General features: G+C 39.9%; 1 protein-coding gene across 2 annotated transcripts in view; it reads left to right on the top strand.

The window, feature by feature from the left end:
- SHF (Src homology 2 domain containing F) overlaps positions 1-26,773 on the top strand; it is a 281,291-nt gene that overhangs the window by 216,158 nt on the left and 38,360 nt on the right. For both annotated transcript variants that reach the window (XM_044283320.1, XM_044283319.1), the window contains 2 exons: positions 7,429-7,597; positions 11,420-11,539. In XM_044283320.1, coding sequence (XP_044139255.1) covers positions 7,429-7,597; positions 11,420-11,539 — 289 coding nt within the window. The remainder of the gene's footprint in view (positions 1-7,428; positions 7,598-11,419; positions 11,540-26,773) is intronic.

Here is a 26,773-nt window from a genome sequence, read left to right as displayed (position 1 = left end):
GATGTAATGTGCGTACTATGACCTGATGCTGTACGACGTCAGGTCACAGTGCAGCGCGGGCCAGGAGAAGAACGAGAAGCTGTAAGTGCAGGAATAGCGGCTGGATGTGCAGAGTGGTGGCACTGTCCAGAGCTTTAGAGCTAAGTTTATTTAGTTATTTTTGGTCTCATCTGAGGTCTGATATGGGGTCTGGTTAGAGATCTGATGAAAATTAGGGGACTGATCTAAGGTCTGATGAAAAATATTTGTTTTCTTATTTTCCTCCTCTAAAACCTAGGTGTGTCTTATTATCCGTTGCATTTTATAAAAAATATGGTAATCAATAACTAATACATTTGAACCTTCTTCTATGTATCAGGTCAAAAAAGCTAACTTTGAATGTAAGCCTCGGGAAAAACCTATATTGTGGCTATTTATGGTTCCTCTATATCTTAGTATATTCATAAAAGTAATGCTCTCAAGTATCAGGTCACTAAGAAGTAATCCATAAATACAACCGTTGCATTCCTTCAAGAAAGCAATTATAGAATGCCATGTTTGTAAATTTCAAAGGTCCTGACAGTGAATTCTCGTTACAAGTCCTTTGATTGCGCTGTTCCACAATCTGGAGAGAAAATCGTACGTTATAGATCTCATCTGTCTTTTTCCAGTTCCAAATGACATTGTTATCTGCTATAGTGTTTTGTAGAGTAGCAAATTCAAAAAATTAACATGCTAATACAGCACTTAACCTGGATTAACTCTGCAACTGCTGCTCACTTTAGAGAGCGGTTTAAAAGGTAGTGAAATATGTTGTGAGACTGCATTAGAAGGCATCAATATCCCTGTATCCAGAGGGAGAGAAGAGGCAGAAATACTGATGTGATGGCCCGTTAAACAGTAATGTATTCTTGATCTGATCTGTGTACGCCGTAATCTCTTGCCCCCTCCAGCCTTTTTCTATTGATTTTTATCATCTTGTGTCACCATTGCACTGATGGTCTTTTTGTTCCCCATCAACTTTTCAGGATGCATTAAAGATTTTACTTCAAGATAACAGCATTTATTGTCTAAGATATTTGGCACCAGAAGAAGCTGTTTGCCAGTTCATCTCCACCTCCATATATTTTGCACTGCTATTTTTTTTGTAGCTGATATATCCTTCGCAATCTTTGGATATGGTTTGTGTTAGTTTGATAAAATGGTCTTAGAGGGGTTGCTCACCCCGAGGGCCTATTGGGCAGATGCCTTCCCCTCTAGCATGGCTGGACCTGAGGAGGGAATCATACTTACCTGAGCCCCGCTGCTGGGTTCTGGCTTTTTGGTTCCCTCTGGGACACTGAAGCTCTCAGGTCACACCATGTCAATATCTGGTATGTGACCTCTGAAGCCAGTACCTGGCTGCAGGGGTGGCGTGTCTCTCATGAATCATATCACTAGGTCACATAATGTATGGAGATATTCTTCTCTGGTGAAGTCAGTCATTGGCTGCGGCACCCATATAACTCATGTCAAACTGGATGTTGACGTGGGAAGACCTTAAAGCTGCAGTGGCCCACGGGGAGCGGAGGAGACTGTTACTGAAACAGTGGCTGTTACTGAGGTATGGTTCAATGGGAGTAATGACTGGGATATAACAATACCAGGGTTCTCTCTATATAGGAAAGACAGGGAAGGCAAGAAAGGGGGAAGGATGGCCCTGTATGTGAAAAATAGCATAAAATCTAATGTAATACAAGTTAGTGAGACCAATTTAGAGTCAGTTTGGGTTACGTTGCAGCTTGATAATCATAAGATAACTCGTGTAGGTGTGATATATAGACCACCTGGCCATGGCCAAGTCAAAAAATTAGATGATCTACTAGTTGAGGAAATAGCTAAAATGACATTGAAAGGGGAAGTTAGCATTATGGGAGACTTTAATCTTCCTGATGTAAACTGGAAAACCCAAATAGCTAGTTCTTCCAGGAGTACATTCTAAATTCCCTACTGGGATTATCTCCACAGCAAGTAGTTGAGGAGCCAACCCAGAAGGAGGCCATTTTAGATTTAGTATTCACAAATGGGAATTTGGTATCTGATATTACTGTAGGGGAAAGCTTTGGATCTAGTGATCACCAGTCAGTGTAGTTTACCTTTAAGTACAGTGACTGAGTCACACCACACAAAAACTAAAGTTTTAGATTTTAGAAAAACTGAATTTTTTAGAATTAGATTAGAGGCATACGAGCCCCTATCATATTGGAACAGTTTCAAAGGAGTCCAGGAGAAATGGGACTACTTAAAAGTGGCACTATTGAAGGCAACAGATAATTGCATTAGGCTAGTCAGTAAAAGCTACAAAAGGAAGAGACCACTGTGGTACTCAGCAGAAGTGGCCAAAATCATTAAAAACAAAAATATAGTATTTAGTAATTATAAATAAAAAAATGAGGATGAAAGGGAAATTTATAAGATTAGGCAGAGAGAGGCCAAGCAAGTTATAAGAGCTTCTAAAGCACAGGCAGAAGAGAAATTAGCTCAGTCAGTGAAAAAAGGTGATAAGACTTTCTTCAGATACATAAATGAAAAAAGGAAACTAAAACACGGAATTACTATATTAAAAACAAAAGAAGGAAGGTATATGGAAGAAGATAAAGAACTAGCTGACTTCCTCAATGAATACTTCTGTTCAGTTTTTACAAAGTAAAAATAAGAAAAAGAACATCAGTTAGGGAGGAAGACTAATTAATATTTTGATGCATGTGTCTTTACGGAGAAAGAGGTTCTAAGTCAGCTGTCTAAAATTAATACAAATAAGTCACAGGGGCCTGATACACCCAAAGCTATTAAAAGAGCTTAGCGGTAAACTAGCAAAACCATTAGCAGATTTATTTAACCAATCACTGGTAACAGGAGTTGTCCCAAAAGATTGGAAATTAGCAAATGTTGTGCCCATTTACAAGAAAGGTAGTAGGGAGGAATCGGGCCACTATAGGCCAGTAAGCCTGACATCACAATTGTGGAAATTAATGGAAACCATACTTAAGAGGAGGATTGTGGAACATCTAAAATCCCATGGATTGAAAGATGAAAAACAACATGGGTTTAACTTTAGGGAGATCATGTCAAACTAATCTTATAGATTTTTTTGATTGGGTGACTAAAATAATAGATGGCGGAGGTGCAGTAGACATAGCTTATCTAGACTTTAGTAAGGCTTTTGATACTGTCCCAAATAGAAGGCTTATCAAAAAATTGCAGTCTTTGAGCTTTGACTCCCATATTGTTGAATGGATTAGGCAGTGGCTGAGGGACAGACAACAGAGGGTTGTAGTCAATCGAGTATATTCAGACCATGGTCTTGTTACCAGTGGGGTACTTCAGGGATCTGTTCTGGGACCCATATTGTTTAATATCTTTATCAGCGAAATTGCAGAATGCCTTGATAGTAAGGTGTGTCTTTTTGCTGTTGACAAAGATTTGTAACAGGGTTGATGTTCCTGGAGGGATACACCAAATGGAAAAGGATAAAGGAAAACTAGAGGAATGGTCAAAAATCTGGCAACTAAAACTTAATGTTGATAAGTGCAAGATAATGCACCTGGGGCATAAAAACCTAAGAGCAGAATATAAAATCAGTGATACAGTCCTAACCTCAGTATCTGAGGAAAGGGATTTAGGGGTCATTATTTCAGAAGACTTAAAGGTAGGCAGACAATGTCATAGAGCAGCAGGAAATGCTAGCAGAATGATTGGGTGTATAGGGAGAGGCATTACCAGTAGAAAGAGGGAGGTGCTCATGCCGCTCTTCAGAGCACTAATGAGACCTCATTTGGAGTATTGTGCGCAGTACTGGAGACCATATCTCCAGAAGGATATTGATACTTTGGAGAGAGTTCAGAGAAGAGCTACTAAACTAGTACATGGATTACAGGATAAAACTTACCAGGAAAGATTAAAGGACCTTAACGTGTATAGCTTGGAAGAAAGACGAGACAGAGGGGATATGATAGAAACTTTTAAATACATAAAGGGAATCAACTAGGTAAAAGAGGAGAAAATATTTAAAAGAAGAAAAATTGCTACATAGTTTTAAATTAGAGGGGCAAAGGTTTAAAAGTAATATCAGGAAGTATTACTTTACTGAGAGAGTAGTGGATGCATGGAATAGCCTTCCTGCAGAAGTGGTAGCTGCAAATACAGTGAAGGAGTTTAAGCATGCATGGGATTGGCATAAGGCCATCCTTCATATAAGATAGGGCCAGGGGCTATTTATAGTAGTCAGTATATTGGGCAGACTAGATGGGCAAAAGGTTCTTATCTGCCGACACATTCTATGTTTCTATGAGACAAAAGCCTGGAAGGATCAGGTAAGTATGAGGTCTTCCCTCTGCAGGTCTGGCCATGCTGGTAGGTTTGCTTGAGAAGCACCCAGGGGTGAACAACTCATTTAAAGCCTTTGAAGCAGGCTCTATTTTCAGTTCTTCCTGAACTGTTGGGTGGAGACTAGATGTTATCATGTCTTTCGTAGACGGTCCATTGTGTGCTGTTTGTTCTTGTGAAGAACGTTTAGTAGGTTCAAAGAGTCTTTATAGGGCATGCAATGCTCTGCTTGGAAAAAATAAAATTAAATAATTGAATCTCTTTCCAAAAAGCAAAGAAACGGTGCCTTTGCTTCCATCAGATGTATCTATCCTTTAAGTCAATACTAAACCTTTTAAAAGAGAACTAAACCCTAAAAAAGCATAAACTTCTTTGAGATATTGTCCTTTCTGCATGTACACCTACAGTCTGCTCCAAAACCAGTTTTAGAAGATTCCCTGCAGATAAGTGCCTTCTTCCTCCTAGCCCCTCTATCTTTGGCTGAGAACTGACTCTGTGCACTAGCTTGAGCTCAAAGTCAAAAGAGGAAGTCTGGGAAAGGGGTGGTGCTTACTTCCCATGCACTTCAGTGGATACTGAGAACATTGTAAAATAGGGATTCTCAGGGATTTCTCACTTTCTAAGCAAATTTAACATTCATCAATGCTGGAAAACTGGATTACAAGTCTTCCGGACCTGTATGAACTGTTTATATTATGTTACCCTTACATTGTGCTAGCAAATCTGCCTAGTTATGGTACTATTTTGATATGGGATAAGGGAGATTTGTGATGGTCGGTATTATATTCTGCAGTCTATTACAGCTCTACATGATTGTAGCTATGGCACTATTTAGGGGTTGGGGACGGGAATTTATATTGCACTTTCTATATACCAAAAACCAAAGCGCCTCATGGCGTAGTACTAGGTGAAACACGCTTCAAGGGTGCTGGGACAAATAAATGGTGAGCAATATGGGCCTATTGATGTTAAAATTAGCATATTAGAATGTGGTTTTTCAGCAGTAGATTTGTTACTATGGAAGGGTTTGCATACATCCTAATGCATTTGGTGTTAATAACTTCAGGAGTAATATGATTATAGATTTGTGGTGACTTGAAAGAGGAAATTGGGAGGTTTCTAATGTTTATTGGCAATTTCTAGAGTGATTAATTTCAGCTGCAGAGCCTTTTACAACTGAAATGTTACTATTGATGTTCATTGGCCATAGTCTATTGTGGATCTTTTCCTTACCTGTATATTTTTTTATCATATTAAAATTAACATTTATTTAAGGTAATATAGAGACTTAGATTTTTGGTATATAGAAAGTGTAATAGTATTTAAAGTGTATATAGACCTTTTTTTATCATTACATTACATTCATTTTGGGCTCAAAATATATTTTTTTTATTGGTCTTTATTAAAAATATTCAGCTGTTCTGTCACAATGGGTTTACTGTTTGTCTATGAATCGTACTTTCACTTTGTTCTGTTCATCTAATAAATGTTTGGGGCCGTTTATTAAGAACGGCATTTTAGCCGCTGGTTCTAATAATCCCGTACACTGGCGGTGGATCTGTTGAAGTTATGTAGAGGCGCCGGCCTCTACATAACTTTGGTGCATCCAATGCCGGTCTAAATTTACGCCAGCTTTCTTGCTAGCTTAAATCTAATGCATAAAACAGGCATAGAAAATGATAAATGAAACAAGCCTCCTGTCCCCACCCCTACCACGCCCCCTATTTTAGACATGGTGTATTGGTGTGAGCAGGGAAAAGTGACAGATAACTTTTGCTCCACAAATTGCACCAGAAATATGCAAAAAGATAAGGGAATTTCTGTTAGTAAACGACCCCCATTATCTCTAAATTACTAAAATGACATAAAAACTTATTTAAGCTACATTCTTATCAGTAAGATAAGAATTAAACTATAATGAGTATCTAGGAGGTCAAAGATAAGCTATAAGGAGCCTTTAGCTGAGCTGCCTGACAAGAAGCAGTTAAAATACAGACCCTGATACTAGAGAATCTCAAGGCTGTACAGAGAAATGGGATACATTTTTTTAATAAAAACCAATTGAAAATGTTATTTGTTAGCTCAAAACGAATACAATGCAATAATAAATAAATAAAAATTCCCACAAAGGTGTGCATAGACTTAAAGCTTTACCCAGTGATACTAGACACTAGAGGACATGCTACTAGGAAGTTATCTTGGTAGATTAAGTATTGTGCAGTCTCTATTAAAGCTTCACGTGGTGTTAACCCAGCTTGCCAAGGATCCTGAAAGGCAATTTTACCACTATTTGGGATTGAAGGTTTATTTAGGTAAAGGGCATTTGGCAGCTGATTTGTACCTATGACACTGGCTGACCTGTTCCATGTGCATTTGGCAGCTGAAGGCATCTGTGTTGGTCCCATATTCATATGTGCCTGCATTAGTGAGAAAAATGATGTTTTAATATATGCAAATGAGTCTCTAGGAGCAACAACGGTGTTCTTATTATACCTAGATGCTCTGCTCTTTCTGCAACTACTGCACCCTCTCCAAAGTCCTTGCAGTATAAATGCCTGGCCCTGTCAATCAAAGTGGAGAGGGCACAGTTGCAGAGGAATCAGAGCCTCTAAGTGTTGGGACATTATCATGAGGGGAATTTTTGCTTTGAGCCTGCCTTGGCATAATTTGTGGCACATTTATCAAACAGTATTTAATAAATTTGGCCCATTTTTAAACACAGCATTTCCCCCAATTCCATATGATAATGTATGGGGTATAAGGTTTTTTTTGCCTTCTGATTCTTATAAATATTTAGCTAGCTTTTCTGTGCTTTGTGGATACTCCATGTGTGTACAAAATAGTGCCTGTCATTGTATTCTGTAAGTTCCATAAATTATTCTAGTTCTATTTGTGCAGCAGACATTGAGCACAGAAAATGTATAAAATTGGGACATCCGCTGTGATATTGTCCTTCTACAGAAGCAAAATCAGAGATCAGCCATTTGTGAGCTGCCTCTCAAAACGCCCAAACTAGTTTTTTCCTGTTTTGTGGTTGGTGAAATTATAGTTTATAGTTTTTCTCTTTTCCTTTACCCCAATTAGACGATGATGATGATGATAAAACAGGCATGTCACCATCCAGAGAGGAAAAACTCAGGCACATGCACAGACACTCAGCTGGGAACTTGAAGGCTGTCAAGAATCCAAGTTTAGAACAAATCAGCTCAGTGGGAGAAAGAATAGATCCTTCACTGCCATTAGAGAGTCAATTGTAAGTACCACTAATGTTGTTACTGAGGCTCAAAAAACTGAAATTTAATTCCAACATGACCATATACTCTATAAACTATAAATGGTCAAACTTGAAATATACCAAGAGATATCAAAAATCATATACAGTGGATATAAAAAGTCTACACACCCCTGTTAAAATATCAGGTTTCTGTGCTGTAAAAAAAATGACACAAAGATAAATCATTTCAGAACTTTTTCCACCTTTAATGTGACCTATAAACTGCACCACTCAATTGTAAAACAAACTGAAATCTTTTAGTTAAAGGGAAGAAAACAAAAAAATAATAATAATGTGATTGCATAAGTGTGCACACCCTCGTATAACTGGGGATGTAGCTGTGTTGAGAATTAAGCAATCACATTCAAAATCATGTTAAATAGGAGTTAGCATACGCCTGCCATCATTTAAAGTGCCTCTGATTAACCCCAAATAAAGTTCAGCTGCTCTAGTTGGTCTTTCCTGACATTTTCTTAGTTGCATCCCACAGCAAAATCCATGGTCCACAGAGAGCTTTCAAAGCATTAGAGGGATCTCAATTTCCAAGGCATTAGATATACCATGTAACACAGTCATCAAGTGTAGAAAATATGGCACAACAGTGACATTACCAAGAACTGGACATCCCTCCAAAATTGATGAAAAGACGAGAATAAAACTGGTCTGGGAGGCTACCAAGAGGCCTACAGCAACATTAAAGGAGCTGAAGGAATATCTGGCAAGTACTGGCTGTGTGGTACATGTGACAACTATCTCCCGTATTCTTAATATGTCTGGGCTATGGGGTAGAGTGGCAAGACTAAAGCCTTTTCTTACAAAGAAAAACATCCAAGCCAGGCTACATTTTGCAAAAACACATCTGAAGTCTCCCAAAAGCATGTGGGAAAAGGTGTTATGGTCTGATGAAACCAAGGTTGAACTTTTTGGCCATAATTCCATAAGATATGTTTGGCTCAAAAACAACACTGCACATCACCAAAAGAACACCATACCCACACTGAAGCATGGTGGTGGTGGCAGCATCATGCCTTGGGACTGTTTTTCTTCAGCTGAAACTGGGGCCTTAGTTAAGCTAGAGGAAATTATGGACAGTTCCAAATACCAGTCAATATTGGCACAAAACTTTCAGGCTTCTGCTAGAAAGCTGAACATGAAGAGGAACTTCATCTTTCAGCATGACAAAGACCAAAAGCATACATCCAAATCAACAAAGGAATGGCTTCACCAGAAGAAGATTAAAGTTTTGTAATAGCCCAGACAGAGCCCAGACCTAAATCCGATTGAAAATCCGTGGGGTGATCTGAAGAGGGCTGTGCACAGGAGATGCCCTTACAATCTGACAGATTTGGAGTGTTTTTGCAAAGAAGAGTGGGCAAATCTTGCCAAGTCAAAATGTGCCATGCTGATAGACTCCTACCCAAAATCAAAAGGTGCTTCAACAAACTATTAGTTTAAGAGTGGGCACACTTATGCAACCATATTATTATTATATTTTTTTTTCTTCCCTCTACCTAAAATATTTCAGTTTGTTTTTTAATTGAGTTGTACAGTTTATAGGTCACATTAAAGGTGGAAAAAGTTCTGAAATGATTTATCTTTGTCTCATTTTTTTACAGCACAGAAACCTGACATTTTAACAGGAGTGTGTAGACCTTTTATATCCACTGTAGGTAAAATAAACATATGTATAATATACACAGTGCCTTGAAACAGTACGTCTTGAACTTTGACACATTTTTTCACGTTAAATCCGCAAACTTAAAAGGGTATTCCTATCTTGCTATTTCATCCTCACCTGCAGCCAGCTGTGCCGTTCACTTCCTGGTTTCCTGCTTCTAAGGCTGGGTGGGCTTAGGCAGTTTGAGTGAAGGCCAGCCACGCCTTCTTATGACATCACTCTGAGAACTCCGTCCTTGCGTGCTAGTTCATGTGGACTGTAGTAGTCATCAGCAGCCTGCAGACTGCTTTTCCATGTGCCCCTCAAATGTACAATGTCCTCCTATTCCCTAAATGTGGACCCTTTTTTCTATCCACTCCATATTTGTCTTCCCCCTATGTTCCTATATTCCATAATGGAGTTCCTGAATTCCTGTTAATTCCCTTTTATTATCATATATTGTTATATCGTTGGTGGATTTGGTGGTGCATATAGTATTTTAAAAATAATACTCACCTCTTTTGAACTTGCCTCCGGTCCTCCGATCCTTCTCTGGCATGTCCTCGCGCTCCTCTGTAACTTCGGCAGTCTTCAGGCGGCTGCGCATGCGCAGATATATATTAATTTGAGCCGCTGCTAAAATTGAGCCGCGCACTCGCGGCACTAAGGAATAAACATCAGCGCATGCACGGCCGCCGTGCTCGTTCGCGATGACATGGAGAGGCCGGGCACTGGATGGAGCTAGTTCTTTTGCGCAAGCATGGCCATGGATGCGGCAGCCAAGAGGTGGCCGTATCTATGGGATATCCAAACATATACAATGAGGTAGGAGGCAACAAATATTAGGGGGAACGCTTGGAAATTTTTAATAAGATAGATTTACAAAAATGCTCAATGGGACATATTTATTAACTTAAACGATGATCACTGAGATGGGAATACCCCTTTAAATGTAACAACCCTAAACTCAGAGGAGCACTGGTGCCTTCTCAAAAGAATACTGATCAGAAAACTCTTTTAAGTTTGTGGGTGTAATATAAAAAAAATGGGGAAAAGTTCAAGAAATATGAATACATTTTCAAGGTATTGTATGTGTAATAATACCTTTTTAAATTATATGTGTTTTTGATGTTTTTTTGGTACTTGCAAGGCACAGTGATTTTTGAGATGACCACCCAAGATGGCCTAGAGTCTAGAGGTGATCTTCTCAAAGACTTGGTTGTTTGGAGTGGTTTTTCTGAATTTAAAAATTCCCTGAATTTTATCCTCCTTTGGTGGTGTTTGAGCAAGATTAAATAGTTTTTAATATCGTGTCCTATCACAGAATGTATTTCTACAGTATGTATCATGGCTGAACTATCATGTTATATGTGAACTGTGAATCTTTATGGACATTTATGAGAGTGCCAAGATGTTTACATACAGAATGGCCCTTCTCATCTCTTGCTTGTCTAATCAGATCCTCAGAGATATAAAATCTCAGGTTAGTACATTTTTAGAATTTAGCACTTTTAGTAATCCCCTACCAGCTAATATGCTATACATACTGTAGATTATCATTGTGATTGAAAGAGAAAAGGACATACAGTCTTACTTCTGACTCTCAAGAAACTTGTGTACATTATACTTCTAGGTTCAGACTCTAAAGTGGATAATTCAGGGTAATCCAGGGCTTATTTTCTTGATGCTGTTTTAACCAGAATTATGACCAATATACAGATAGATTAATACATCTTCATTAGCTGTTGGCTCTCTCCAATAAAGGCCCTATTACGGTAGTTCTTTTCAATGGGAAGAAAATAGAAAACTGCTGCCAGATACCTTTAAAGGGTTGATTATCTTCTGGGAGAAAAAAGGATTAAAATTCAAAGCACCCGATCCATCTCTCCCCCAACATCATCTGTCAGGGGAGAGTCAGGAGGCCTCCATACACATTAGATGGTTGACCATTTCCACCAAAACAGCAAGTTCAGTTGAAAATAGTCTCATGAACTTTGGGGTCATTAGCTTTAAAATGAATACCAAATGAAGAGATGAGTAGAGTTGTTCATAGAGATTTGGTTTTCTCCAAAATTCCGTCAGCATAGACAAAGATATATGTAAATCTATATATTATTCTGTTTAATAATTGGATTCCCTCGCAGCTGGTACCACGGCACAATCAGTCGCACTGATGCAGAGTGTCTCCTGAGGCTGAGCAAAGAAGCAAGTTACCTCGTGCGAAACAGCGAAACCAGCAAGATTGACTTTTCCTTATCACTGAAGTAGGTGCCACATTTTATATTAAAACAAGGGAATACAGACTGTATAAATAAACTTTTCTGTTTTATCATTGTCTAAATTGCCACGATTGCATTTCTATGATACCCCTCAATTTGATCTCTTAAAATATACAGCATATACAATGCATTCAGAAAAGAATTTATTGTACTTAATGCATAGTTTGTGCGTGATATGAAAGAAAAAACTTTGTAAGTACAATAAATTATTGCGCACATTTTGGCTTGCGGGTCTGCTTTATGTCCGTTTTCCATTTGAAGTGATAACGCCTGTTTCGGTTGCCGGTCGGTTCAGAGATCAAGGGGACTGTAGTTAAAGATCGAGAGAAACAACCTCCAGAAAAACCAGTGTTTTTGAAGCAATCTCTACCTGTGAACATTCAGCGCAGACCCAAATCTGTATGTTTATGCTAGAAGAACCTGCAGGCCATTGCGACATTAGTGAAAGAATGGAGGTCAATATTAGGAAGAGCTGTAGATTTAGAGATTATACTGTACTTTTGCACCACTTATTGCTAATTTTGGTAGAGGACTATTTATAACCAAAGTTTTATTTTATTTTTTTGTTACCAAAGTATAGCATCTAAAATGCAACAACTTTGCAAGTATCCAAACCTGCCCTATTGTTTTTAGTCTGCAGCTCCTATTCAGACCGCGTGTCTCCACAGTAACAGACAATAAATTACCCTATGTAGTAAGGTCCAATGTTTTATGTTTTTGTTTTTTGTGCAAAAAATATGTAACTTTGGTATCTTCCACCGCTCATGGCACTTACAAAATGGGTAAGAATTAACAGGCGTGGACAGGGTGTCCTGTGCCTAACACATTTATCATAATCTAAACTAGAACATTTTCTAAATTATAGCTGAAATCTATGCCAGCTCATAGTTGGCATAGATCTCAGTTTGTGGTGCATGGACAGTCCAAGATGCAACAAATAGATCTTACTCCAACAGACTTTTGACTAAGGCTGGCATAGGAAACACGACGTCCTGATCCTAAGCTTATCCAGTAAGAATGCTTTTCTACAGTAGCTGTGTTCAACTTCTCTCCTGTAAACTCAGCTATTTGTGCTCCAGTCTTCTACTGTCATCTGCTTCTTGGACAGATAGTCGCTATCTAAAATCTAATGGTGTCAGCCTTATTAACTCTTCCTGTCAATTGGTTATTTGGAATGAGGGCCCCTCCCCCATCTCTCAGCTATCATTGAATTACAGTCACCCCATCATGTGACTGTAAAGTGGGAAACATTTTTAATTAGTGACCAAATGTTAATTTGTACTTCAGGAGCATGTCAGACATCTTCTAGACATCCTCCTAAGGCTGTGTTCACATCAGCGTTCAGCCTTTCCGTCCTCCTGCTTCGTTATAGGAGCAGGAGAACGGAAAGGGCGGATTGGGCAAATAACTGAGCTGAACAGAGCCTACGGACCCCATAGACTATAATGGGGTCCGTTAGGTTTCCTCTCAGAGGAAGATTTATGAAGCAGAGACAAACTTTGTGCATGCAGGACTTTTGTCTCCGCTTTAAAAATCTTCCTCTGAGCTGAAACCTAACTGACCCCATTATAGTCTATGGGGCCTGTAGGCTCTGTTCAGCTCAGTTATGTGCCGAATCCGTCCTTTCAGTTCTCCTGTTCCGTTATAGGAACAGGAGAACGGAAAGGCTGAACGCTGATGTGAACTCAGCCTTAGGCCGAGTTCACACGAACGTGTGTTACCCGTGCTTGTGCTGTGTCCCGCAAAAAAATGCACGATCGCCGGCTGTGGGTCTTTAATGGGTCCACGATCCGACCATTCCGCAATAAGATAGGACCTGTTCTATGTTTTTGCGGAACGGAAGTACGGGACGCAACCCCACGGAAGCACTCCGTAGTGCTTCCGAGGGGTCCCGTTCCGTGCGGCCGTTCCGCAATTCCAGATTTGTGGACCCATTAAAGTGAATGGGTCCGCATCCGTGATGCGGAATGCACACGGAACTTTATTATTAAATATAGAAAAGACATACAATAAATTCATAAAATGACATAGAAGATGCAGTACAGACTGATACCGTGGACAGAATCCACCTTAAAAGCTCAAAGTAACAATTAGCCCCTCAGACAGAAACACAAATGTGTACGTGCCATATTGAATAATACAGGCATTCTAAAGTGTAGAAGCACTAATACAATGTAAATATATAGAGAACAACAGGCAAAAAGAAAGTCAGCTGATGGGGACAACGTTACCGACCCAGAGCTTGAGGGGTGAGCAACCCCGACGTACATTTCGCCTTGCTTCCCTCAGGAGGATTGCCCCTTTTAATTCTACAGACACATTTCTGTCTGAGGGGCTAATAGTTACCTTGAGCTTTTGGGGTGGATTTTTGTCCACGGTATCAGTCTGTACTGCATCTTGTATGTCATTTTTTGAATTTATTGTATGTCTTTTCTATATTTAATAATAAAGTATGTATTCAGACTTTGTGTGGTTTTATAATTTTGGCAAGGGGTACAATGTTGCCACACAGTATTAGTTGTGTTATCTTTGGGTTATCAGCCTTTGGATTATGTGTGTATATTTGTTCTCTTGTACAATCTGATTTCTCAGTCGGCAAACCTGGTTTTCGTGGTGTGTTCTAAGAACTTGCTGTATACTTAGCAGCGAGCCTGCAGCAATGTAGTCAGTAATGTACAACCATAAAGGCTTCCTTCACACAGTTTTTTGTAGTGTCATTTTTTGTCATGATACTAAATCCTATGCATTTAATAGGAGTGTGTTTTGTGTTTGTTTGTTTTTTCCATACGATTTTTAACTTGTGTTAACTTTTATGCAGTTTACCAGTCCAAAGGAGGAGCCTTTGATAAAATGCCTTAAAGGGAACCTGTCACTATGAAAATATGAGTTAACCTGCAAGCACCGTGTTATGGAGCAGAAGGAGCTGAGCAGATTGATAGACAGTTTTGTGAGCAACACTTAATTCATGTAATTTCCTGCTCATTCTGGGCTATGAAGTCAAGCAGGCGGTCCTATCAGTGATGACAGCTACCTCTGTATATACAGTCATAGAGGGAAGGCTGTCAATCACTGATAAGACCGCCTCCTTGACTTTAAAGCCCAGAATAAGCAGGAATTTAAATGAATTAAAAGCAAATGTTACTGAATCTATTCCCACACAACGATATATCAACCTGCTCAACTCCTCCTGCTCTATGACATGCTCAAACACCATGGGGAGTCATTTATTGAGACCAACGTTTTGGACACCGATCGTAATAATCCCTACATCTGGTGGTGGATCTGCCAAAGCTATAAAGAGGCCTCTCCATAACTTTGGAGCATCCAGATCCAGTCTAAATGGAAGACAGCTTCCTAGCTGGCTTACATTTAGACAATTTTCTACGCCTAAAATAGGCGTAGAAAATGTTCAATGAGACGGGCCTGACGCCCTCTCTCCTTTCCTTCCCACGCCCACTTTTTTAGACCTGAAGTGAACAGGGAAAAGTCGCAGATTGCAGTACAACTAGCTGTTGTGCCACAATCTGTGCCACAAATGCGCCTAAGATCCGCATATTTCTGGATAATAAATGACCCCCCTCCATGTTCCAAATGACAGGTTCCCTTTAAAAGACATCATACCTACATCAGGCTGTGCTTCTTTAAATGCACTTCGAAAAATGTACCAAGAATACCACAAAAAACTAACATTGATTGTAGCGTGGTCTGTATTTTAGTATTTCGATATTGACTTTACACTTGCATCTAGCCAGCAGTGTTTGAAGAAGAAAAATCCCGGAATGCCAGAAGAAACGCTATGTGTAGATATCTGCCTTCCCAGTTTCACTTTAAAGAGGACTTTTCACTACTCTACAAACTAAAAACTAACTAGATCAGTGGGCAGAGCGGCGCCCAGGGGTCCCCCTGCACTTACTAGTATGCCTGGGCGCCGCTCCGTTCGCCCGGTATAGGCTCCGGTGTCTGCGCTCCCTCTGACTGATTTCTTGTAGGAGGCGTGTCCCTTGCTGCACTGCTGGCCAATCGCAGCGCAGAGCTCACAGCCTTGGAGAAGAAGACGCCCAGGAGAACAAGGGCAGTCTCCTCCTACTATCACCAAGTGACCGAAGATATCGGAGGGCATAGCAGGAGAACTGAGCGGCGCCCAGGGATAATAGTAAGTGCAGTGAGATCCCTGGGCGCCGCTGTACAGATCATGACACTTAGTTCACAATTTTTTGCCAGATGAAAGGTCCTCTTTAAGTGCCACCTGTATTACAGTGATATACATCTGGAATGCAGCATCTGATGGACAAAGCCTCTCATGTTCTTCCATATAAAACTTTATGGTTTATGGAGGTAAAATAGGATTTGATTAACTTCTATAAGTACTTAGTCAAAAGTAGAAAAAAAAAAACTCTCACCTTCTTCACTTGTTAGGAGCACTGCAGCTTGGACACAGCCGTCAGTAAACTGAAGAAAAAAGTGTAGGATCCAGCTCCATAAAACAGATGTTTATTTCATGCTGTTAAAAAATCCAACACTTAATGCACAGTAAACAGTCTACTCGTTTCGGACTATGAAACACCAGTCCTTACTCATAGTCCTAAACGCGTAGACTGTTTACTGTGCATTAAGTGTTGCATTTTTTAACCGCATGAAATAAAGAAACATCTGTTTTATGGAGCTGGATCCTACTCTTTTTTTTTTCTTCAGTTTACTTCTATGAGTATTGTATTATAATTTTGTCCAGCTCTTGTACAGAGTCGTAATACATATGTGTGCATGAGGCTATAAGTGTATTGAACTTGAATAGACATGAGCGAGCGTCTTTCTATGTCTGATTTGGTACTTTTTTTCAAAAAATTGGATTCATGTCCAGATCGATTCTACACAAATCAAATATGCTCCAATTAGCCTGAAAATTGGTATATGACCTGTGGTCTCTTAAGAATTTTTACGAATTTCTGCTCTTTCTCTCCTCCCCCTTCGATGTAATCTGTAGTAAATATCATTTTCTTACCAGTGGCTGTATTTTTGAGTTATAGCCTCCCATCTGCATCTCATCTGTGTCATGTGACCTGCAATTAGACTCTCCAACTGACACAGCATCTTATGTGTGGACAGGAAGTCAGTTTCTCTATGTATTCCTATAGGAGCCTCAATCTCAGTTTCACAGGAATGAATGGAGACGTAACTGACTTCCTATCCTGTGTCAGTTGGAGATCAGAGAGTTGGTCACATGACATCATGTTCTAGCAGGTCAGAGAATAAACGTTTTACCGGGAGTTCTACTTTAACAAACAGCATGCTTAAAAACACACGGTGCCATCATGTGTGTTATGCATTTTCATATTAGTAACCTTCCTAAAATTGTCCCTTATTGTGGGAAGATGGTGGTTAAACACACATGGTGTTTAGGCTTGAACTAATTGACCTTTGGATCATAGATCCGAATTCAATTAGTTCAAATACTTATATTTTAATGCTATATCAATACAGCATTAAAATGTATTGGCTCCTGGGGAGCCAAAGTTCTTCTCTCCCAAAGTCGCGTGAGACTTCAGTTAATTCCTACGGTATGCCTATCTGCGTATTAAAAAACTATTTAAAATAGCAATCCGTTTGGGCTTTGGTACCGAGGTACCAGCCAATACCAAAGCACTGTTTGGATTGCTATTTTAAATAATTTTCCAATACGCAGATAGGCATACAGTAGGAATTAACTGAAGTCTTCGGGCGAAACAAGCTTTGGCTCCAAACAGTACTAAAACACATTGACTTCGTATCTGTGATCTGAAGGTCAATTAGCTCAAGCAATTGGTGTTAAAGGTGTTTAAGGGTATAAGTGGCAGCAGTAGCAGCACAACATGAAACGGACTAGGCATTAACCCCTTAAGGACCCCCCGCTGTACATGTACGGTGCTGGTGAACGTTATTTAAAGACCAGCGCCGTACATGTACGGTGGGTTGATCGGGTGGGTGCAGAAGCTGTGCCCGCCCGATCAGTGGCACGGACCCGGCAGTCACTGACGGTGAAAACACATATGCTGGCGTATTAAACACTTGTATGCCGCGGTCAAAGCTCACCGCGGCATGCAGAGAATTTGCGGAGGGTACGGGGTCCCCGCGCTGCATTGGCGGGAACCTGATGGCAGATAAGGCAGCCCGATGCTTTCCATAGGCATTGGGGCTTTCCTTCTTTGGAAACCTGTGAAATCTAGCCCCTTGGGCTGGGTCCAAATGTTTTGTTAGCGGAAAGAAATGGATTAAAAATCTGCCAAAAAAGTGAAATTCTGAAATTTAATCTAAATTTTCCTTTAATTATTGTTGAGCACCTAAAGGGTTAAAAAAAGGTTTGTAAAATCAATTTTGAATACCTTTAATGGTGTAGTTTCCAAATGGGCCATTTATTTGGTGGTTTCTATTATGTAAGCCCCACAAAGTGACTTCAGACCTGAACTGATCCTTAAAATTGGGGTTGGAAATTTTCTTAAACATTTTTAGAATTAAAAATTAAATATTTTTACTCAAATTTGCCAATGTCATGAAGTACAAAATGTGACGAGAAAACAATCTCAGAATGGTCTGGATAAGTTAAAGCGTTTTAAAGTTATCACCACATAAAGTGACACATGCCAGATTTGCAAAAAATGGTAGGGTCCTGAAGGGGTTAAATGTGTATACGGCGTTGTTGTAGTATTAGAAGTGGCAGCTGTGTAGTGGTAATGGTAGGCAGAATTCACAGTAATGGTTATAGATAAATATGTTGTAGGAACAATTAAACTGTATCACTGAATTCTTTTCCTACTTTAAAACTTAACTTTTATCAAATAATATATATAAAATATATGTCCCACAGTAATAGTAATGATGACTGCATGGAGAAGAAAAACATACATAACTTTGCTCAGACGTAAATTCCTAGGTACTGCGTATATGCATGCAACACATTGGTTTATGCATGCACATACGTAGTCCCATCGCATAAATTTAATACAATGGTTTGACCACTTATTGTGATCCCCACTCACGGTTTGTTGATTGTGCCAGATATGATCAGGATATTCCGGCCACTTGAGTGATCAGGGGGGTCTGTGGTGGTTACCGTTGTCTGCTGAAACAAATTGGTTCCAGGAACAGTTCAGTTGCTGAGTCGCTTGAGTCAGTAGGTCAGACAGGTAGGAGGATGTCCCTAATAGACTATTTTTCTCCTGCCTAAAAGCGGAGAGGTCTCCCGCCTAAATGCGGGAGAATCACCCCCTGCGGGGCGACCCCACTTCTCGGTGGCTGTCCCTGCTGTTCTGGCCCTGTTGCTGTCTCCTAAAGCTGGCCTGTTAGGATGTTTCTTCCAAAAGTTTTTTCCTTCTTTCAAAGGTGTTTCCCGACGCGTTTCCTCTGCCAGATGATGCTAGCAGATTCATCAGGGGTGTAATGGATAATAGATGGTATAATAACCGTCAGCTCGATCGCTAATTTGGTGGTGTCCCAGCTAGATTGCAGTCCAGAATGAGGTCTGTGACTGCCCCCTTATATATACCATTATATCAGGTCTAATTAATGTGTTTAATTACTCACGTACCCTTTCTTTTTTATCCTCATTTCCCTTTTTGTTTCCGGCGCGCGTTCCATTTGGGTTAGAGGCGGATACGGAAATACGTCACTGTACGCATGCGCATTGTGCATTGTTTTACCTGGCCCCGTGGAACGCACCACGTGCACGTCGCGTATCACGTGCACGTCGCGCGTCAAGTCAGCTGATACTTATGCTTATGCTTATGACGCCACGCGTTTAGTGTGAGGCGCATCGGCGTCGCTGGATAATGATCCATGTTACTATAGAACGCATTGACGTCATATTAAAGCGTCAAGGTGATTGAAGAGGAGAGATGTATTTCTTACTCCTTCTATCAAGTATGCCTGGTATTGAACAAAGCATATTTGTTTATATCGGTGTATATGTGCAGTATTAGAGAAAGTCCGGATATAGATGATATGGTCTGTCATATTGGTTCCATATCAAACAATTTTTCTACATCCCGGTCCAATTCGATTTCTTCTTGTTGTCTATTTTTACATATACTTCTGTATACACACATACATACATCCATATATATACGTATATATCCGTGTACATGCATGTACTCACACATACACACAGCAACATATACATATAACAACAAATACACACAAGGCCTCAGGTATATCTATATTGAGGGGTATACTGGTGCAAAAATGGGGGACTTTTATGGGGGTGGGAGGGAGATCGGTCCTGGAATTTAAGACATTATAAACATAATTCATGATATATCCTGGGCCTTTATTGATTCCCAACCCTCCTGCTTCTTGATAGTTGTGACTATTACCTATCTCGGTAGATATAGTATGGTTCCTATTCCGTATATATATTATTATTATTATCTTTACACTTGTCAAGTGGATTTGAGTATTCTGGACGCGCCGGGCCTAAATAAAACATCTAAAGGACAAAATCTCATTTAGGCCGAGCGGACTAACTGTCTTTAACCTGTAAGTCCACTCAGTCTCTTTCTGTAATATTTTTCTGTTGAGGTCGCCACCTCTAGGAGATGGACGAATCACCTCTATGACACAAAATTTTAATACCCTGGAGTCTCCATCGTGACAAATCTGAATATGTCTAGCAATTGGGGTATCCCGTTGGTGTCTGATATCTCCCAGATGATCTCCAATCCTCCTTCTGAGTTCTCTTTTGGTCTTGCCTACGTACTGAAGATTACAAGTACATGTGCATAAGTATACCACCCCCGTGGTTTTGCAGTTTGCAAAATCCCTGATGGTGTATGTTTTATTAGTGACACTACTGGTGAAGGTTTTTGTTTTCATAATATGTGGACAGGCTATGCAGGTCCCACATTTATACATGCAGCAGGGGTATTAACATCAAGGAATAGCAGCAGCTGTACAGTATGAAACATGATTGAGGCAGACAGACAGTGGCAGAGGCATGATGGCAGCAGCTATATGGTACAGAACATGATGGTAGGCAAGCAGACAGCGGCAGTAGCATAATGACAGCAGCAGCTATACAGTACAGAATATAATGGTAGAAAGGCATACTGGGGCAGTGGCATGGTGGCAGCAGCAGCCATACAGTACAGAACATGATGGTAGGCAGGCAGACATGTTCATTTTGAAAAATGATGTTTTGTACACTGGCGGAGGACAACTTTGGGTGTGACAAAGCCACCTGCTGCCCTGAAAATGCCAGTTCTGGCCACTGTTCCAATCTGGCTGCCCAGGAGTCCATGGGGTCAGGGTACATGGTATGCATCAGAGAAAGGCCACATAGCACTGAACCAAGGTGTTTAGGCAGTACATCTCTGTTTGCTGTTTGCCGTCAGCCTGGCACAGCACATGGAAAAACTCCACCCTAATTTAGTATTTGCTACACAGATTATTAAACGGTACTAGCAAAATTAACATTTTTTTTTTTTGTAATTTAAAGAAATAGGCACAATTAAATGATCCTCCCATTCTACAAACACTCTGCACACTGGCATTGATAATTTACTTTGGTAATACTGCAATATTTGCAGTGAATGTTTTTGAACTACACAGTATATTGCAGTGATAGAATGTGTTAACTAATATGGGTACACCAATGCAATTTTTGCAGTAAATATTACAGTCTTTTACAGTAATATGTTCACTAACACAGGTATAACAATGCAATTGTGGCAGTAAAATGTCTTTGAGTCAAAAGTGGGTTGCAGTGATGCGTTCACTAACAGGGTTATAACAATGCAAAATTTTGCAGTAAATGCCATGGTCTGTTCCAGTAACGCATTCTCTAACACTGGTATAAGAATGCAACTTTACAGCCGTAAAATGCTTTTGCTGTAACTACCCATTATCTTGCAGTAATATGCAATGTGTTTAATAACACTGGTATAATAATGATGTAATTGCTGTAAAATGCTTTTGCTGTAACTCCTGTTATCTTGCAGAAATATGCAATGCAGTTAATAACACTGGTATAATACTGGTGTTATGGCTGTAAAATGTGTTTTCTGTAGTTACAAGTTACCTTGCAATAATATGCAACGTGTTTAATAACACGGGTATAATGCACTGAAAAAGTTTTTAGAAGAAGAAAATGCACACTGCTCAGCGTTTTCAGCAGAATGCTATTGGGGTGCAGGCAATAAGCCTTTGAACTGTATAAACTTAAGCTTGCTGGCTGTTCATATGCAGTTGTTTCTTGGCAGGCCATGCCACAACACATCCTATCACATCACAGCAGAAAGCAGAATGGCGTTCGGCTCATTCTCTGCATAAAGACTTACCTGAATACTGCCCCTTGATTGGCTGTTTAGACAGTCTGCCTCTCAGTCAATCAAGGCAAGCCTTCTCACTCCTCTTCCTCCCAGTGGCATGTGATCCTCCATCTTCTTCCTCCTTCATGCTTTTCCCCAATATTTTACAGTAAAATTTAGCTGGGCACCATTTTCACATGATTAATCTGAAATAAATTGCCAAAAGATCATTTGTTTAGAATTGAATTTGTTTAGAATTGATTCACTCATCTCTAAACTTGAAGTACCCTAATAAATTGTAATATTTCAGTTTTTGAATAAAATGTTTGTTTTTAACAGAAAAACATGTTGTTGTTGTTGTTTTTTTTTGTGTGTGTTTTTGTGTAATTCTGCAATCTGTACCCAGATACTGACATGGCACTTTATGGGTTAAAAGACTCAAGGGCTCTAGAGTCAAATAGCAGTGCCAGTGCAGTGGTATCTTGGAATCTTGCCTCAGCTGTCAGTGCTGGGTAAGATAGTTTCTAAATTGTCTCTCTGATCTTATAACACCTTGATGCTCTACATCCCCCATCAATTTTCTTTCCTCGTAAGCCCTAAAGCATATTAGCTTCCAATAACCTTGCTGCAGTCTTAGGTGATATTTTGTCCTTGAGAGGAGAGATTTTGTGTACTGCACAATTACATTTCGTACTGATCCGTTTTGTTCTGAAATTTATTAAATTACTACTTTAGTTTACACGTACTTGTCTACTTTGGGAAGTCAGATGGGCTGTAAGGTATGTTTTTAGTCCCTGAGAAAGATCTTTCTTTTTCCCATGCAACACTTCAAAATGCAACTTTTTTTTTCATTTGCCGTGGGGCTGAGCTTAGTGGACGTTTCCTGGATTAATATTAAAAAAGCTGTATGATCTAAGTTGCAGATTAATATAGTCTGCAATTTCTCCTACATTTTAACAATGTGCTGTTCAGGATTGGACTGGCCCACAGGGGAACAAGTGAATTCCCAGGTGGGCCTCTGAGCAAGTGGCAAACGGCACTACATACAAATAGGCAGCTTATAGAATTTCAATCAGCCTATGCGCCATACAAAAAACTAAGATTATTTAAAGGGTTTCTACCACCAGAAATACTGTTATGTAGCTGACTGACATTAGTGATGCGCCCATGTCAGCACTACATAACAGTATGTTTCTAATGTTATTCCCTGCAGCCGTTTTTGTAAAAAATGCACTTTTATTATATGCTAATGAGCCTCTAGGTGCTATATGGGCATAAAATCAGCACCTAGAGGCTCCGTCCACTCACCCTGTACTCCGCCCAGGTCCTGTGTTGTGCCCGCCCAGCTCCTCTTGATTGATGCCACTGTTCCCTGCATCGTTGGCGAAATCCTGCGCCTGCGCCGTTCACTTCTGTCTTCGGCGCAGGCGCAGTGAGTGAATGATGCGATCCTGGTGCCGGCTTCCTCACTGCACCTGCGCTGACTACGTAACAGTGAGGAAGCCGGCATCAGGAGAGCGCCCTTCACTCACTGCGCCTGCGTCGAAGACCGAAGTGAACGGCGCAGGCGCGGGATTTCGCCAACGATGCAGGGAACAGTGGCATCAATCAAGAGGAGCTGGGCGGGCACAACACAGGACCTGGGCGGAGTACAGGGTGAGTGGACGGAGCCTCTAGGTGCTGATTTTATGCCCATATAGCACCTAGAGGCTCATTAGCATATAATAAAAGTGCATTTTTTACAAAAACGGCTGCAGGGAATAACATTAGAAACATACTGTTATGTAGTGCTGACATGGGCGCATCACTAATGTCAGTCAGCTACATAACAGTATTTCTGGTGGTAGAAACCCTTTAAGAGACTACCCAGTTAATTATAGATGAACCGGGTGGTGGATAAGACTTTTAGGCACAGATGCACGCCAGCCAGTATCCTTTCCCCAGGGACCTGCCTTCTTGAAGTCACTTCAAGGACCTCTTAATCATCTTGTGTGTCTTGCTGTTGTCTACCACTGATTGAGCAGCTAAGATTTGCATATAGCTATACACTAAGCCCCCAGAATGAATTTTACTGGTGGGTCCCAGGCACCCCAATCCGACAATGCTGCTGTCTCAATGCTTTACTAATTAGAACTATGTATAACATTTGTGAACAAACAGTTAAAAACATAAAATTGTCTCACATATATTTGTAGGTAAACCTACTTGTAGTTGATATTGGGTCAAAAGTTTAATATCTCAATGTTCTAATTCTGCTCTTTGTATGTGCCCTATAAGTACCATATATCCATTTGGCATGGTTCTGATAATGCATAGCAGCAGGGCAGGCAGATTATAAAAAAAAAACTGAAGATCAACTGACCTTTAATGTGTCCAGCAGCCTGGAGCATTTTCTTATTGCTGAAATCCTTATGATACATGGGGGAGCAAAGCGCTGGGTGAGAACATGCTTTGAAGATGGAGAGCCTATGCAACGTGGAAGCGATTCCAGATTCGTATAATATAGTGTCCTTCAAGACAAGAGCTTTAAAACTTAATGGAACAGAGTAAATTAAAAAATCCTAGAAGAGTAACAGAGATTCTTTTTACATTTTCCAGTAGTTTCCAGACACAGAAATGGAAACAATATTCAGCAATTAAATGGACTGTATGAGGGACAGACGTGTGCGACCCTAATGAAGAAGATGATCAGATTATCAAATATGATGAGGATGGCTTACTAGACCATTTTTAGTATAGGTGTTTATGACATATTGAAGAGTAGCTCCTGTTTGTAGGCACTTTATGGAATATATTCTCTTATTGCTCAATTAAATTCTCAGCATTTTATAGGCATTTGGAGGAGAGTTACTAAGCTGGATGTGCCAAAATTCTTGCACATTTATGTAGTATTTAACACGCTTTTTCCAGCTTGTCTGGAAAGGGGTACGGCTTTGAAGTCAAAGGACTTTTCTTTCCGAGAGTGGCATAGCTTAAGAATCAACAGTGCATGCCAGAATAATGGAGCACAATTCTGGCTCAAAGTAAGCCAACTAATACTGTAGGTGGTATGAACTCGGACTAGACATCTAAAGGTATATCAGATTTATTATCCACCATCAGCCACTGTGATAAATTGGACACATATTTAGACTGTGTAGTATGTGTACACTGGTTAAAACGAAAGGCTACTATACGCGCTCAATAGTAGTTGGACGAACCGCTATCTCTCCCTGGATTGAAAGTGAAGAACACTTTATAAGATGCTTTTCTTTATAGTTTTATTACCATTTGTGTGTTTAAATATAGAATAATGGCATGAAAACGTGTTGATTTGATAGCCACTTCTTCTTTTCCCTTGCAATGAACTGTTTAATAATATACAATATATTCTGCATAGGTTTAGGGCATGAGCACCTGATACAAATCTGTTTGAAACTAATATAAAAATGCGTGTTAAGATTTAATAAGATGAAAAATCTAAATCTTGACTGTATGACACTGGTAAACACTATAAGAAATAAGTGGATTATTAAAAAAAAGTGTTGTGTATTCCGTTGATCAAATATGATATAAAATAGGAGAAAACAAGACAGCAGAAATAAAGTATAAAGTATAGAATTTGAAATAATAATGTGCAGCCAATATATCTCAGTCTACCTGAATAGCTATTAGGCATCCTGTCTCAATCAAGCGGTTCATTAATCTTTTTGCATAAAGAAAAATATATTATCTCTGTCATTTAGATCTACCATTTTATAACAGACTTCGGAGAACAAATAAATCTGCATTTTAGATTCTGTAGCTGCTTCCATTTAGAAAGGTTTTAAAGCAATTCCCTAGTGTTTTGTAGCAGGAGAAGACAGCCCTTTCAGTCTGTGCCAAATAAATTATATATGATTACAATGTGACTTTCAGGGAAAAAAACATTGGCACAAATCGTGTACAAGACTGAAACATGTAAATCATTTAAATGGAAGAGCTGCTTTACGCATGATAAAACTAAAAAGCAGTAAGAACATGGTATCCTGCAATGGAAATAAAAAGCACAGCACCAGGTATTGTTAGGTATTGTGGAAAGCCGGGTCACACTGTACCTTCAGATAAATACGGATGTAGGGTCCAAGTATCCAAGAATGAATGTAGCCCTAAAGAGTTAAAGAGGATTTATAGGCACCCTATACTGATGACCTATCATCATGATCCATCAATCCTGCACCCTCTACGATCAGCTGTTTCCTGCAGCCCCCAGTGCTGGAACTAGCTCTATGAATGAAACCGGAAACACAGCTTTGTTCAAAGTGAAGTAGACCGCTGGGTTACTGCAGCTCACCTCCCATTGAAGTGAAAGGGTGCTGAGCTTCAGTAACCCTGGCATGGCCACTACACTTTGAACAGAGCTTCCTTTTTCATTCATAGTGCTAGATCCTGCACCGGAGAAACTACATCAGACTTCACAAAAGTTCTAGAAGTAGATCAAGCCAAATCAAACAAATTAGTCAAAAATATTAGACTTGGTCATTTATTTATTGAGGAAAATGATCGACTATGACATGTCTGTGAGTGGAAAAAGTATGTGAACCTTTGCTTTCAGCATCTGGTGTGACCTCCCTTGTGCAACAGTAACTGCACCTAAATAAATTGTTGATTAGTCCTGGACAACAACTCAGGGGAATTTTAGCCCGTTCCTCTGTACACAACAGCTTCAACTCTGTTATGCTGGTGGGTTTTCTCTAATGAACTGCTAGCTTCAGCTTTTTCCAAAATGTATCTATTGAATTAAGGTCAGGACTTTTACTGGGCCATGGCAAAACTTTTTTCTTCTTTAACCATTTGTTGGTAGAACGGCTTGTGTGCTTAGGGTCGTTGTCTTGCTGCATAACCCGCATTCTCTTGATACAGCTCACAGACAAATGTCCTGACATTTTGCTTTGGAATTTGCTGGTATAATTCAGAATTCATTTAG

This window comes from Bufo gargarizans, chromosome 2 (genome assembly GCF_014858855.1).
Source record: "Bufo gargarizans isolate SCDJY-AF-19 chromosome 2, ASM1485885v1, whole genome shotgun sequence".
NCBI lineage: Eukaryota > Metazoa > Chordata > Amphibia > Anura > Bufonidae > Bufo > Bufo gargarizans.
Note: the sequence above shows the minus strand (reverse complement) of the source record. Positions and strands in the feature narration are given on the sequence as shown.